We start from the raw sequence: 15,678 nt of genomic DNA, 5'->3' as shown, positions 1-15,678 counted from the left end.
TATCACTTTCATTACCATAGAAATACCTAAGAATTATTTAGTTTGCACATTTTCATTTCCCATTGAACTACTTTAAGAACGATTGAACTTTGATTTTTTTGGTTTGCACATTTTCATATCACTTTCATTACCAATGGAAATACCTAAGAATTATGTCAGCATCAGGAAAAAATAAATAAATAAAACCATTGAAGCTTATAAACAAAGCATTTAATTCCCATATAAGAATCATGGCATAACATTTTATAAACCACTTTATTGGAAATTTCTTTCAAGCTGAAACAGGTCCCAGCTGGCACTATGACAGCACTCACTGTACCAATAGCATCCATCCAGGCCATGAGTGCTCAATGTCCCTTATTTAATTGGATCTCAATATTCCCATTTGAGACAAATCTAGTATAGGCCTAATATATTACAAAGTAAAATCCAGCTGTTGGGTTTTCCATTGAAACGTTTGTTGTACGTCTCTGGCCTGTGAATAGCCCCCACTCTTTTCTCCCTTTTCACACATCCGCTCAGTCATCTGCAACAGTATATGCAATTCTAGATCTCTGGTCTCTGTACTTTTAAATTCTGGAAATAATTTCTCTAGATCTCATGGTCTCTAGATCTCATGTTTACCAGAGGTCGACCCATCAACGCCGTTGAGCTCAATATTGCTTGCAGAATTAGCTCTCTCTGAATTCATGGCCGATGGCACTGCCACTGGCACAACAGAGGAGGTCATGGGCAGATCCTCAGTTCTCTTTGCTGTCATTGCTATGTAATACAGAATGTCTAATATGACTGTTAGAAATGATAAGGCAGCTGCTGCGCCGAAAACTCCAGCTTTCACAACATAGCAACCCTCATCCAACCAGGGCTTGTTGTATGGTTGGCTTTGACTCATGCTCGACCCCGCCACAAACAGATAAATTGCAATTGCAAAACTCATCCTGCCCAAAAAAAACCCACAGGCATGAGAATGAGACTTTGGCAATTGGGCATATTATTCTCTGGACTTTCTCCATACATCATGGAATTTCTGGTTTTTATTGCACACATACATCCAGTCCAGGATTATTATAAGCCATCTTTATTTTGATTATAGATTTAGAAAATATTTCAAAATATAATTGACAAATAAATTCAAAACAATTTCTCTACATACATCCATAATGAAATTTTAGGATTTCTGGTTTTTACTGCATACACTCAGTCAAGGATTACTAATTTGGAATTTATGGATTTCTGGTTTTCACCGCATACTATCAGTTAAGGATTACTAATTCTATATTCACTCGTTCATATTTCTCTCTATACCATTTTTATTTTGATTATAGATTTTGAATCTAATCACAAAAGAGTAAGCTTCCCCTATTAGACCACCATTTTTAAATTACCTTTTACTCTAAGTATCCTAAACAATAAGCCAATGATTGCTTACTCCAGGGTGTGTATAGTATTTGCCATCTATTCTAAACCATCTTTATCTTGACTACAAATTTGGAAAACATTCTATAGTATAACTAACCAGAGCAAATTCAAACAATTGATTTTGCTGGTATCTACTCTGAAATCTGTTCAAGTTTTCACCCAATGCCCAAAAATGTTTTAATGTTTTGCAAGGAAGAACCAGAAATTCAATTCAATTCAATGGTGATTTTCAGAAACACCCAGCCATCAGAATTCAAGGTCCAAAGGCAGAAATCATTTATCTGAGCATTTTAATAGAGCACTGTACCATGAGAAGAGGAGAATCATGGTAGCCAGTCTGCTGCAGGTGAGAATATTGCGCAGATCCCTAGCACAACAAACGAAGCCTCCAATGGCATTTGCTATTAATTGGGCAAGAAAGAGTGCCAGAGCTGCCGTGGTTCCCAGAGCCAATGCAGGGCTTGATGGAAGGCTGCATCCCCCCTCCTCATACCGCACATCATTGGCCTGCGCATTAGGGCATCACAGATCAAATTCATGTTAATAACAATAAAACCTAAGCGTCAGTTTTGATAAATACCCACTACACACCTTGTTGCGTGTAAATTCTGCAGCGATGCCCGTTGCCACAGCAATCAGTCCCAAGAATCCTATTAAGTACTGGAAGTTCCTCAGCCTTGACTTTTTCATATTGTTTCAGATCTGAATAGGGTTATTCCCCACTGAATCAGACAGACTGCAGGCGATAATTACCTAAATCTAGCAGACCAGTTGTTTTATGCCTTGTTGATTGGCACACTCATTTACAATGGCCTCTTCAAAGGGACCGGTGAGGCCAGAGCTTTTACATTGCTAAATGCTCCGTCCCCACTCATTTGTTTACAGTTTGTTTCTGATGGAAATCAGTGAAGCTTCTCTGGTTGACAGGATAGATAGTACAACTGTGATTAAATTTTTGTGCATCCCCTGGTCAACCATGGCATGTGGCCTTCGCTTTCAGATAAATTAAATTAGTCTATCCATGTCGTGGAAATGCTTGAATATATAAACGCGACCCACTGACCGTGATGTCATAAAATTCTAAAAGTGAATGAGACATGGCCCCATATTGTGGAAATAGCTGGAGGATTTGAGTGGAGGCTGATGAATTCCAGAGCAACCTATCATATGCAAGTTTTGCATGTGATTCGTTTCCATGATTCTTTATTTTTTTCATTGTTCCTCCCTTGTTTGATATCGCAGCATAAGTCTGTGATGTATTTATGGATCATTGGCAGGTTGTTTGATATTGCAGCATAAGTGTGTGATGTATTTATGGATCATTGGCAGGTTGGTTATTTATTGTTTTAAATTTGTCGAGTAGTTTAACTTGTAAATTAATTTTTAAAATAAATTCATTTGGAAAAGTTGCAAAATAGTTTTTAAAATAAAGTTATTGTGATGACTTTGCAAAGTAGTTTTCATCTTTGTTTTGATGAGGGAAAAAATTAGTGGTATGGTTTTTGATTTTTTTAATTAATTTATTTTTCTTTGAGTTTGATATTTATTAATCATTTTTTTAATGGATTGTTTTCAAAATTGTTGAGTTTAGACTTCTGTGATCCATATTAATTATAAAAGCATTTTTCCATAAAAATCACATAGGAGATAATCTTGTGGACGTTTTCCAACCAGTGTGGTTCATCTTCAGGACAAGATGATGAATTAGATCTAGGCAATGAAATAAATAGATGAAGAGAGCAGCTAACTAGCTGTTAGAAAATAACATGGAGTTTGACTAATTTTTATTTTATTTTTTTTACTCAAAACAAAAAAAAAAAGAATTTTCGTTTCTTTAGGTCCGATAGGCCAAAGTTTGGTCTGAGTGGATGTTAAACACCACCACCATCATCATCATTAAGTTAAATTTTTTATTTATATAATAAATAAAATCAATTTAAATTATAATATTATATGTAATAATAATTAGAATTCCAACCAAAAAAATAAAATATGAATTTTAAATAATATTAAAATAAATAATGTTTGTATTACAATGAAAATCAATTTAATATAGGATATTGAATTGAAAAATATTGCTATGTAGATATTATTAAGGATTAGTATTCTAATAACTAATTATATACAGAATTGTTAAGATGTTATTAACAAATATTAAATAAATAAAGATATATATAAGGAAAAAATGTATAAGAAGAAAATACGAAAAGCGAAAAACTTTTAGGAAGAAAAAGCAGGGATCTAACACCTGATACTCCATCCATCGCCCTTTTTCAATTTCGAAGGCTTCTCTAAATTTACGATGGTGAAAATGGTCAATCCTGGCGATGACTCTAGCCTTTCTATGCAGATGTGATGATTGGTATTTTCTGCATACTCTGCCAAAGCTAAGGAGCGAGACCTCCCATGCTTGATGTCCACAGCATGTTCACAAATCCTTTGATTTATTGATCGACCAGTCTCACCAATATAAGGAACCCCAGAGGAACAAGGAATAATATAAACACCCTTCCCATCATCCTTGGGGTTAACTGGGTCGTTGACCGAATGAAAAGAACTTCGAATAGTGCAAAGGGGTCTAAAGAAAGAAAGAATATTATGTGTTTTCAAGATCCTAGCAATTTTATCCGTGGTCCCTTGAATAAAAGGAAGATAAACTCCGGAAGATCCATCCGATCTTATTCTTAAGACCTCTTTTTGCATTAAGGAAAGCTCTAGGACCTTAAGACTTATTTTCAAAATATTTATATTAATTTTCTGAAAATTTGTAATATAATTATAATTAAATTATTATCAATTAAAATGGAAAATTATTTATTAATTAAAAAAAACTTTACTAAGAAAAATATTAGTGATTATTATAAAAAATCTTAAATTTCTAACCAATAGTATTTAATTGGAAACAAATTAAGTCATAAATACATTAGGATTAGAGGAAGACTTTCCAGTAATATTCTATAAATGTATACATTAGTGATAAAGTCAACTTAACTCTTATATTTAGGAAGGTGCACTTTGTCTAAGTAGAATAGAAAAAAGAAAATATAGATGAGCAACTTTATATAATAAAATGAACAATTACATATAAAATCAAATTATTCCTATCATAAAAGGGAGATATACATGTTACTTTATTGATTATTTCTTGTAAAATAAACGAAGTAATAGATTATATCATAAACTAAATTTAATATTAAAGTTCTTATAATTAAGAAGAAAAACATTCCTCATCGATTAATCTTTCCATATTGCTCATTTCGTAAAGAAGCAATTTTTTCCATTGATCATTCTTTTTAGAAGGACTAAAATGAGACAAAGAATCGAATCCCTGGAGAATGACTCAGATAAAAAATATAAGATTTCTCATATCATAAAGGAAATCAAATTCCACTAATTTCAAGAAAGTTTAAGTAAAAAAATTTATAATAATATTTATACCAATAATCAATTCTTTTTAGAATGACAAAAATGAGACAAGAATAAAATCCATCGAAAATGACGAAGATAAGACATAAATAAGATTTCTCATAACATAAAAGAAATCAAATTCCACTAATTTCAACAAAGTTTCAAGTAAAACCATTCATAATAATATTAATACTTATACCAATAATTAATAAAGAAAAAAATACAAATATAAAGAAATCAAATTCCACTAGTTTTAACAAAAGTTTCAATTAAAATAAGTTATAATAATATGAAAAAAAATACATATATAAAAAAATCAAATTCTATTAATTTTAATAAAATTTCAAATAAAACAATTTATAATAATATTTTTTTTCTTCTTGTTAAGACTAACCTACACATCGACGAGGATTTGAACCGGTGATCTATCACAAAGAGTGTCTTAACAGCGCACCCATTCACCGTTAATCCAAAACCCTGTGAGCAACAATTCATAATAATATTAATAATTATAACAATAATCAATAATGAAAAAAAACACATATAAAATGTTATGACTCTATTTTTATTTTTAATTGGAAAAATAGAGTATTATTTATATATGTAAAATCACTCTATGACTTCTTTTGGTTCCATAAACATTTTTTAAAAATAAACACGAGAGCTATAAACATTTTTTTTTAAATAATATAATTCTTAAATACCCTTTTGTGAGGAAAATCATAATCACTTTATGACTCTATTTTTATTTTTAATTGGAAAAATAGAGTATTATTTATATATGTAAAATCACTCTATGACTTCTTTTTTTTAATGGAAAAGATGGTATATATATATATATATAAATATAAACAAGGTGATATATCGTGAATTTATAAATTCATTAAAAATTTAATTAAATAGGTATTATTTAAATTATATTTTTTTAATAAATTATATTTTTAGAAATTAATTTATAAATAAATAAATAAAAATATTACAAATAAAGCAAATTTATTTAAAATTTTAATTTATTAATAACAAATTAATATATTAATTATTTATATTTTTTAGTTATAATAATTTATTTTAAAATATTAATTTTTTTTTTTCATTTTTTTTTTCCCATTTAAAACAAATCTTAATTTCATTAAAAAAAGCAAAATTATAATATATAGATGCATTCAAGCATTTCAAATTTTCACCAAAAAATAAATAAATAAATGAAAGCTTTACTAATAGACACATAATCCTATATATATATATATATATATATATATATATATATATATATATATATATATATAATTCCTAACCTCCTAGAGAGCTTATTTGGAAAGTTTATGAAAATGTAAAGTAAATGTGAGTACAAGTTCCCATGTTCAAATCCCCTGACTTGGTGTCTAACTCGTGGCCACTTGTTGGGCGCTAGCAAACCCATGTAGGGAGACCCCATGTCAAGGGAGTACAAACTTGCCCCAATTGTGATTCCTTTAACATATATATAAATAAATAATATATAATTCAAAATAGTTTCAAAATTGCTTCATCAATAAATTAATACTCATTTATCAATTTTACAAGTAGTCATCAAAACAAAAATATATTTGATTTATGCCAAAATATTATAATGACTAAGACTACTTGGAACCTTCTTCCTGAGCTAAAACAAATACTAAGAATAAAACTCTCAAGCAAGGGATAAAATTGATTCAAAAATATGTTATCATTTTCTTCCCGAATATTTAGTATCTAGAAATCATAGAAACCATTTCTTTTGAAAAAGCATAATCTTGATTGCTCACTTCCTTCTAGACATGTTAAAAAAAAGCTGAGAAAATATACTATATATTAAAAATTTCCTCTAAGATTATCCTCAATAAAAGAATTATAGGAGGAGGTTCCCTTCATTGATATTATTATAAGTTGAGAGTTCCCAAAGACATACCCTTTGAGCCCTTTTATGTAGCTAGTCAACCCTTATCGACTTCTCTACCTTTTTGGGGTTGAAACTTCCAAGAATATTTAGAATTCTAATAGAACATTAAATTGGAAGTATAAATTTTTTTTAGAAGACATTGAAGTTTCTTAACAACCAAATCCTCCATGCCACAATTGTTGAAAGAGTTGTGAGTTTCACTACTTCCACATTACTCTCCTATTTCTTAATGTTTCATCATTTGACAACCCTATCTAGTGCATACTTTAACCAATCAAAGAGACCATTTTTTTTACATCTAGATAGAATGAATGCAACCACATAACAAGTGATAAATAGATTCTTCATTTTCTAGACATAAAGGACATCTTCCAAGATCACGTTTGTTCCTTTTTATGGAGATTATCCAATGTAACAACTTAATGATTTAGTGTTATCCACAAAAATATTCATTCTTTTAAACATAATTTACTTCCACATAGCCTTTAGTCACTAATCTAACTCTCCTACATCAAAATCCTTATGTAAAGGTAAATATCCAATTTAAGTGTAAGAGTCTCCACTCTTAATCCTTGATTAGAGTAGCTCATATTCATTCTTTGCAATTCTTGCATGAATAACTTTGAGTTTAGAAATGGATTCTTCCCATAACTTAACTTCTTCATCTTGAAGACGTAGATATGCAAAAAAATCCATCCCTAACTCCATATTGTAGTGATGTTGCTTAGGATATGGAATAAATAACCTTCTCTTTGATAGTATAAACTAGGTCATATAGTAACCTAAAATCCCCTCCACATCCTACCCAGGGATCTAGTCCTCTTTTGATACCTTGACCATCTTCAACCTTCCAAATTAGCCACTTACAATTATAGGGAAAGATTCAACAATAGCCTTTTAAATAATTGAACTATCTTATCCAATATTCTACTATTCATGGTTCAATATATTCTTGTTACAAACATTTGCTTAAGGTAGAACCCTAAGTATATCAATACTTTTTGGAACTAAACTTGATGAAATGGGAACAAACCATAACAAAATCTCATAACTTCTTCATTATCTTCAAAGGGAGAAATTTCTTATGTTTATATTCATCCTTGTATTTGTGCACTAAAACTCAAGGACTTCCTTTAACTTCAAAACATCTCTACAAGTTCCAGCATAAAAGAGAAGTATGTTATCCATAAATAAAATATGTGTCATGTTAATCATCCTAGTAATTTAATGCATTTTAGGGAATTGATCCTCTATGCTTTGAATAGTGCCCTGTCGATCCCTTCTACAACAATTAAGAACATGATAGGGGAAAGGAAAATTCCTCGCCTCAATCATGTACTATGTTTAAAAAAGGTTGTAGTAGACCCATTGTTTAATATTGAAAAGGACACTAAAGAAATTCAACTCAGAACACAATTTACAAACCTAATATGATAACATAGGTGGATCAACGTTAACCATATATGCACTTAGCTCACCCCATCATAAGATATAGATAACTCAAACTTTATCAACATTGAAGACAACTTTCTATTTTGTATGGAATCCAAATTTTCCTATGCTACCCCAAGGACTTCATGAATTTTCCTTGTTGAAAGAAATCCAAACTGTTCTAGGGAAAATAACTTTGAAAATAAGTTCTTCAACCTAAGTGGAATAACTTTGTCTATAATTTTATAAATACACTTACATAAAGAAATTGACCTTAATTCTTCAAAATCTATAGAATTGTCAATATTTGGAATGAGAGAAATAAATTTTGTGTTAAAATAAGTCAATGCACTTTTATCTAACTTAGATTCATCTATTATCCTCATCAAGTCCACCTCAATAAAACATAGAAAACTGCAAAATTTCTATAGGCCAACCATTAGGACCAAAGCTTTTGTCTTTTCTAAAACTATGCAATAAACCTCCTAATTATTCCTTTTATGTCCTCTAATAGTTTTTCATTGTCTTCAAAATTCACAAAATTAGGGAGATATAAAATCATTCTTGAATGTTAGCAATAATTATTCTACTTTTCTCTTTGAAAATTCCACTAAAATGAGATACCCATGATAAAATTGTGAATTGATGAAAAAAATCATGTTTTCATCACCTTTTTTGAGACAAAGTGATTTGCTTTTAACCCTCCATGTTCTCTCCCTCTCTTCAAGTAACTTTCTAATTTTTTCCCCAACCTACTCACCTCCAATTTAAATTCTTCTGAGGATAGTCTACTACTTCCTGGTAATATAAATCCACTAAGATAGTCTCCACCTACTACAAATCTTTGAAATTTTTAGTCTTTTCCTATCAAGGCAACTTATACTCAATTGTTTAATGCTCCTAGGATTTTTTGACAATATAATTGTTGTATATTCGCTTATATTCCCATTAAAGAGACTCCATTTGTTCTTCACTAGCTTCACAAAGTCTTCATCTTTAATCCAAAAAAGATTGAATTTAAATAGCATAGGATTTTCTTACCTACTTTGGCCATCTCCATAAAATTGGGAAGTGATCAAAACACCATGCCCCTCCCAAAACTTCCCCTTACCCCACCATTAAACCCACCCATTTCCTAACCCTTACAATTTCATTTATAAACCCTTTAGAAACTAATTATCTTCTTAGGCTTTTAGCAACTTGATCCTCCCACACATACTTGTTTCTTTGGGTAGGATTTAAATTCATTGGTTCAACATCAACAAACCCATCATCCTCAAAATTTTGAATAAAGAAATAGATTAAGGGATCCACATAGGAAAAGTTACTCTAGATTTTATCTCATTCAAGAAAGAGGATCACATCTCCCTCAATCATAACCTTTCCATGAAAAATTATTCTCATATTGAAGAACTTATCCTAGTATGTAACAACATCCTATTAAGGACCATAAAGATTAAGAACTCAAAGCTCCTTTTATAGCACCTAAGAATAGAATAGGTTCCCAATGATTGAGACATAAGAGATGGAGTTAGAATAAATAAATATCTAGTTTTCCATCTAGATATCACCTCATCTAAGTGATATATCACATTTATAAAGGAGAAACCTCACTAAAAAAAATGAAAAAAGTAAAAATTCCCTGGGTCGAAAATTATCTTCTCATTGTCTCTCATTGTTTCTTGGAGTAAAATATCTAAATTACTTAGTTCAATTAGCCTCCATAGGGCCAACCTTTTTGGGGAAATTTCCTAAAATTATATTATTCAAAGAAATAATAATAATCACTTTACCATCATTAGGGTTTAGATAATCTAAGGACCCCTATCATGGAAGCTCTCTTCCCCAATAAAACCTTATTTAATATCCTTTACTATGATTTAGAGAGGTCGGAATTCTTATCCATAACCTACCCCTTCTCATCCCTTATACAACTCAAATCCAATTCTGATGCAGGAGCATCCAGACTTAGCTAGCAATGTGAATGTTTGTTCACATGTTGTGGCTAAACAAGTTGAATTCCATTGACCGGATTGCTCAAAAGTCAGTTTTACTAAGAGGGTTGGATCTCTCAAGAATGAGTTGTATTTCATTATTGTAATAGTTAGAAATTGTCTTATTTTAGGTTCAAAGATGAGTTGTTAGCATAGGTGTGTAGTAAAGATAGGAATCAGAGATTTGCTGCTAGATTGATTAAAAATAGGGATTTAGTGGTTAGACATAGAATAGAGTGATATTTGACTGATAAAAGGAAGAGAAAAAATGTAATGAGGGAGAGAGGATTTGAGTGAGTGAGAGCAAGAATATTGAGTGTGGATTCTGTTGAAACAAATTTCTTTTCATATGTTGTAATTGGGCCAAGGCCGAGACTCTGTAATTTTTGTTATTGTGAATAAATGATGTTGTGCGTACGATTAATTATCAAGCCTATGAAAAACCTTGTTACACTTTCAGATTCTTTGTATTCAGGGCAGAGTGATTGTTCCTTTGTTTTTCTATGTTTCACACCTAAATCATAGGATTGATAGAAGTGGAGGCTTTTACTTAAATCTCATTGTTTGATGCTCACTTTAAATCCTAGCCGTTGGATCACCGATATCAGATCGGCGAAGTTTGTTTACATGGTTTTGATCCCGCAAGAAGAAAATCCAAGTTACACTAAGAATTAGCGCAAAACACTTAGCAGATCCGAAATCTGGACTTGAAATATTATAGATGGATGCTTTTAACTTTATCAGGTTCATGGACCTTAATCACATCACAAGTTTGTTTAAGAGGAAGGTGGATCCCAAGTCTTCACGAGTTGCGATTAGAGATTCTCGAAATATCGGGTCGCAATATCGGAGTGGTGTATGATAAAGACCCCGCCCTTGAAATCTTGTGACATGGGACTATTGATATATCACATCGGAGCATTTGAGCAAGAGCGATAAGGCCTTAAGTTGGGGGAAGCAGCGACTGCCGATAGCGATCGACGCGATAAATTGCATCAGGACTTTTAAAAGGGAGAGAATTACATCGGCAACTTGTGACTTGCAATTTAATCTACACTATTGGTTCATTTAGATCATGATCTTCGGTGAATCGTGAAACTTTCTATTTATAAAAGGGAAAATCATATTTTTGGCCTTGTTCCAAAGGCATTCTGATTCTAAAAGCAAAAGGCAGAAAGGTAAAGAAAGGGTGAACCGCGGGGTGATTGTTGGGGTTTCTTAAGCCACTATTTTCGCCTGCGTCATTCCCCTTCAATTTCAGCTGCACTAATCCAACCAAGGAACTTCTTATTTTAAATATTATATCTTAGGAGCCAATTCACAACTTATCTTTTTATGAGGTAGCTTCCCTCTACATTGGATATTTTCACCATATTAACATTTGAAATATTAATACTTCCCTCTCCTTTACTATAATTAGGGCATAGATAGAGTAATATGAGGAATTTACCACCCCATCACCCAAGCCCCTACCTCTCCCTACCACCAAATCCCTAAATGATTTACAAGAGGGTCCTTGCATATAAGAACTAATGTGTTAAAGTCCCACAATTCATTACATACCAAATTAAAACATTTACCTTCATAAGCAAAATATAAGAGTGTAACATATAAATTGGACACACCAGAATCCCCTTGTGAAAACCTTAGAGCCTTCAAAGTTCCCATCAGTCAATGTTTCCCCTTATAGATATTTGAACTCAAAGTGCCCTCAATCTTCAAAAGGTTTGTTGGTTTCATGGGCTCTAAAACTAGATTCTTATGGGATGCCTTCCCTTCTATGCCATTAAAATCTACCTTAATACTATACTTCTTAACATATACTTTCCTCTCTTTGTTAGAGTCAGTCAAAATAGAAGAAACCTTCTTATATTCACTTGCACTTCCAAACCCTTTTTTCAAAGAGTATATTACAATATCTCAATGTATGACCACCGTATGAAAACAAATCTATCTAAATGGGATCCCATTTTAATCCAAAGATTGAAAAAAAGTATATCCCCATCTATGGGGAGTGAAATAAACCACCAAAATCTCTCTTAAATGTATTGACCTACTAATATCCTTGCAAATAAAACATTACTAAAATTAATAAACTAAATCCACTTCAATAAACTTCCCAATGTAGTTCCCTATGTACTTAAAAGTTAAGAGGGTGAGAATTCTAATGGGAACCTCATGAGCTTCACCAAACCAAGAGATAGCTTACTCTTTTAGAGCATGTGCTAAAAGTAAATGTCCGCTAGTTCAAAAATATGGGTGTATAATCCCATGTCTAGGCCAAAGCCAAGAGTAAATATGTGTTTTGTGTTGAATTAGGTCAAGTCAATAACCAAACCGTATATAAAAAAAATCATTTCAATTCATATCCAAGAATAGGAAACCAATTTAACTTCACCCACATTATAAGGTTACTCTCTCTCTATCATCACTTGAGAAAATTCTTTATGAACATATGGGATACCATACTCACTATCTCATTCATTTTTATTTCTTCAACCAATACTAAAAAAAAAAATTTCCCCTAGGAAAAAGTTGTAATTTTATTCATATTGATAAAATTACATTTTGTAGATGCATGATGCATATTCAGATAGTTGTTCCTGTAAAGCCAGGCAACAAACAGAGTAAATGAAAATCACAAAATTGCAAATAATTGTTCCTGTTGTGACAGGAAACTACCAGATATAGAGATAAGGAAAAGGAATCCCAGTAAAATTAAACTTTTCTGCCCTTCTTCTTCTCCACCCGTCGCCAACCACCAGTGTCGGGAGTGGGTGTAATGATGGCAAGCTGATTTTCCATGGTGATTAGTTGGAGTTCTTTGTCAGATTCAGAGCCCTCTGAACCATGTGTTCTTTTGATGCCGCTGATTTCCATTTGTGGCTCTCGTTGCAGATCCAAAATGTGAGTCCCTGTATGTGTAGCTGGAGCGTTCTCCTCCTGAGTAAATGTCTGTCTCATTGGAGTATCGGGTTCTGTTTGATTCTCTGTAGGCTCCACGTGTGTGTCTTCTTCTTCCACTGGTTCAGTGTGCTGCCAGCCTTTGGGCTTTTTTTGCTGATTCTTGGTTCTCCTGGTGTCCTTCCGAGCAAAAGGACAGTCATATTGAAGGTGCCCTGTTTGCATACATCCCCTGCACCGGAACGCTGTGTTCTCATAGTCGAGCTGTTGTATCCATTGAGAGTTATTGAAGTTCAACGTGATGTGGTCAGGGAGCCCTTGACTCAGGTCCACTTCTACACATATTCTGGCAAAAGTAAATATTCCCCTGATAACTCTGTCTTCATCCGTTTTTAGGAATTTCCCCAGGGAATCCCCAATGGCAGCTAATACTTTGTGATGCCAAAAGTGTAGGGGGAGACCATGTAGCCTCACCCATACAGGCATCGTTGAAACCTTCATTGTATTAGCGTCGAAATCAGCAAACCAGGGGGTAAGGAAGAGGCCAGCACTGCCCCAGAACCAAGGCCCCTGATTGATAATGTTGTCTCGTTCTTGTTCTGAGTTAAATCTGACCATGAAGTAACCTTTGGGACAAAGGTATATTTCACAGCTTGATGTCCATGTTGTATAGATCCATTGGTGCAAGGCATCTGATTTTGGCCAGAAGCCATTAAATCTGCAAATAACTGCACATTTACATAAATCAGAATGCAAACTAGTTACCTCTGGCATAGCGACTTGTAGCGTTGGTGATTCTGGCCTTTGTTCAACAATGTAGGGTCCAGGGGCCTCTGATGGTGGTGCTTCTTTATTTTTCATTTTTTCTTTTCCTTTCACAGCATCCCGAAAGGAACCTGTATTTTTAGAGCTGGTTCCAGTGCTCCCGCCACGCAGCCTGAGGTTTAAGATAATGGTTGAATCTTTAGTAATGCCGTATTGCTGGAGAGTTTGTTTGTCCTGCAAACTGTATCCTGCATATATAAGATTTTGGTGTTGTGCTGGGGTTCCAAGATGTCCCTGGATTTCCTTTTTTAAACCCTGAATGCTCATTCTCTAACTGATCCGCATGCAGAGGTGTTTGCCCTCTGTTGATTTGATGAAGATTTGGACCAGATCGGCCTCCATACTGAGTGGATCGGTCTTGTGGGGTTCTCGTTTTGCTGGATCGAGCCAATCGGGAGGAAGTGGCAGCATATTTTGTTCAACCCTCATCTCCGCGGCCATATCCAGCCCGTTCTCAACGCCCTTAACTTTTTGCCCGAGTATAACAGGTTGTATTTGTAGATCTGGGCGATGGCGAGTTATTTCGTCCTCTGCATATTCGGTTTTACCCTGAGTCCGATGCCCCCAAGCTTGGACTTCGAATAAACCGTTTGTGGGCTGCCAGGAAACGAGAGATCGCGCCCATAGCTTTCCGAGAGGGGGTCGAGGGGTGGACTGCCGGCTCTTTTTTCCTTCAGCGCAGGCAATACTTCCTGGCCATGGCGTATTCCTCGCCGGGGAGATCGCAACTACCCATCGTTTGGCTCCAAGGCCGGCATCAGTCCTCGCAGATCGAAGACCACCGCTTCCATAATCCCTTAGCAGACCGGATGGGTGCAGAGGAGACGTCAACCGCAGCTCTTTCCACCATGCGCAGACATCTTTGCTTTGTCGGACTGGTTCACCCTCGCATGGTAGCTCAGATACCCAGATCTGTGTATGATCAAGTTGTGTTGAAGCGAAGCACCCAGGGTTTTGAGGAAGAAAACCCAGATCCACCATGAAAATGTCGGCCTGCTCCATGAGGGGAGATATTTCCTTCTGCTGTTGAAATCTTTGATCCGATCCATGTGTATCCTTTCCAGCAGTGAAATCGGTAGAGGAACAAAACGATGGGTCGAAATTTGAGATCCCAGCAACCAGACGCCAAGCAGATCCGGGGCCTGGCTGATCTCTGGGGCCGACGGCGGCATAGCTTGTTCGTTCTGAAACCCTAGGTGCTGCTCGAAGACCCGCCATCGCTCCACATTTCCCCAAACAATACTAAATTGATTGGTGAGGCCCTAAATTTTATTCATTTCTTTCTTTTTCTACAAAACTCACTTGATTTCCTCCAAGTCTACTTACTAGAGTTACCTTTTTAAACTAGATTGGCCTCTTCTCCTTTATTAACTCCTTTACTAACATCCAACCATTCCCTAGTAGCTTCCCTAATTCACCTTGACTAGCCCAAATCTTGAAATTCCTTAATTTAAGACTACTTCCTTAGAATAATATTATCCAAATTAACTATGCCCAAACCTACACCAACATTCTCCCCTCTAGGTATCAAAAAAGACTAGTGAGATATTCTGAATGGAGTTAGGGATCCAAAAAAGTAGTTAAGAAACACACCAAAGTCCACTCTACCTATTCAAGCCCTATTAATAACATAGACATCTATAAACCCTTGATGAAATAACCTCATGTTAACGCGAGCGTTGAACACCTAAGTCAACAAGGGAGGAATAGCCTAGAATGAGGCTCTTTAATAGCCCAAGTTGTTTGGTATGGCTACCCTCGACGGGTTTATAGGCTTTG

At 34.1% G+C, this 15,678-nt stretch overlaps 1 protein-coding gene across 1 annotated transcript; it reads right to left on the bottom strand.

Moving 5' to 3' along the window:
• Positions 1-220: 220 nt before the first annotated feature.
• Positions 221-2,424, bottom strand: LOC149255385 (protein MODIFYING WALL LIGNIN-1-like). The gene is made up of 3 exons (XM_089457220.1): positions 2,011-2,424; positions 1,727-1,926; positions 221-938 (listed from the first exon to the last, which is right to left on the bottom strand). The coding sequence occupies exons 1-3, from the start codon at positions 2,107-2,109 to the stop codon at positions 608-610; spliced, it is 630 nt and encodes a 209-aa protein (XP_089313346.1). The 5' UTR covers positions 2,110-2,424; the 3' UTR covers positions 221-607.
• Positions 2,425-15,678: the final 13,254 nt, after the last annotated feature.

The sequence above is a fragment of the Pinus tabuliformis genome, chromosome 7 (genome assembly GCF_031772625.1).
Source record: "Pinus tabuliformis cultivar Carrire ecotype Pingquan chromosome 7, CPIR1, whole genome shotgun sequence".
Taxonomy (NCBI): Eukaryota; Viridiplantae; Streptophyta; class Pinopsida; order Pinales; family Pinaceae; genus Pinus; species Pinus tabuliformis.
Note: the sequence above shows the minus strand (reverse complement) of the source record. Positions and strands in the feature narration are given on the sequence as shown.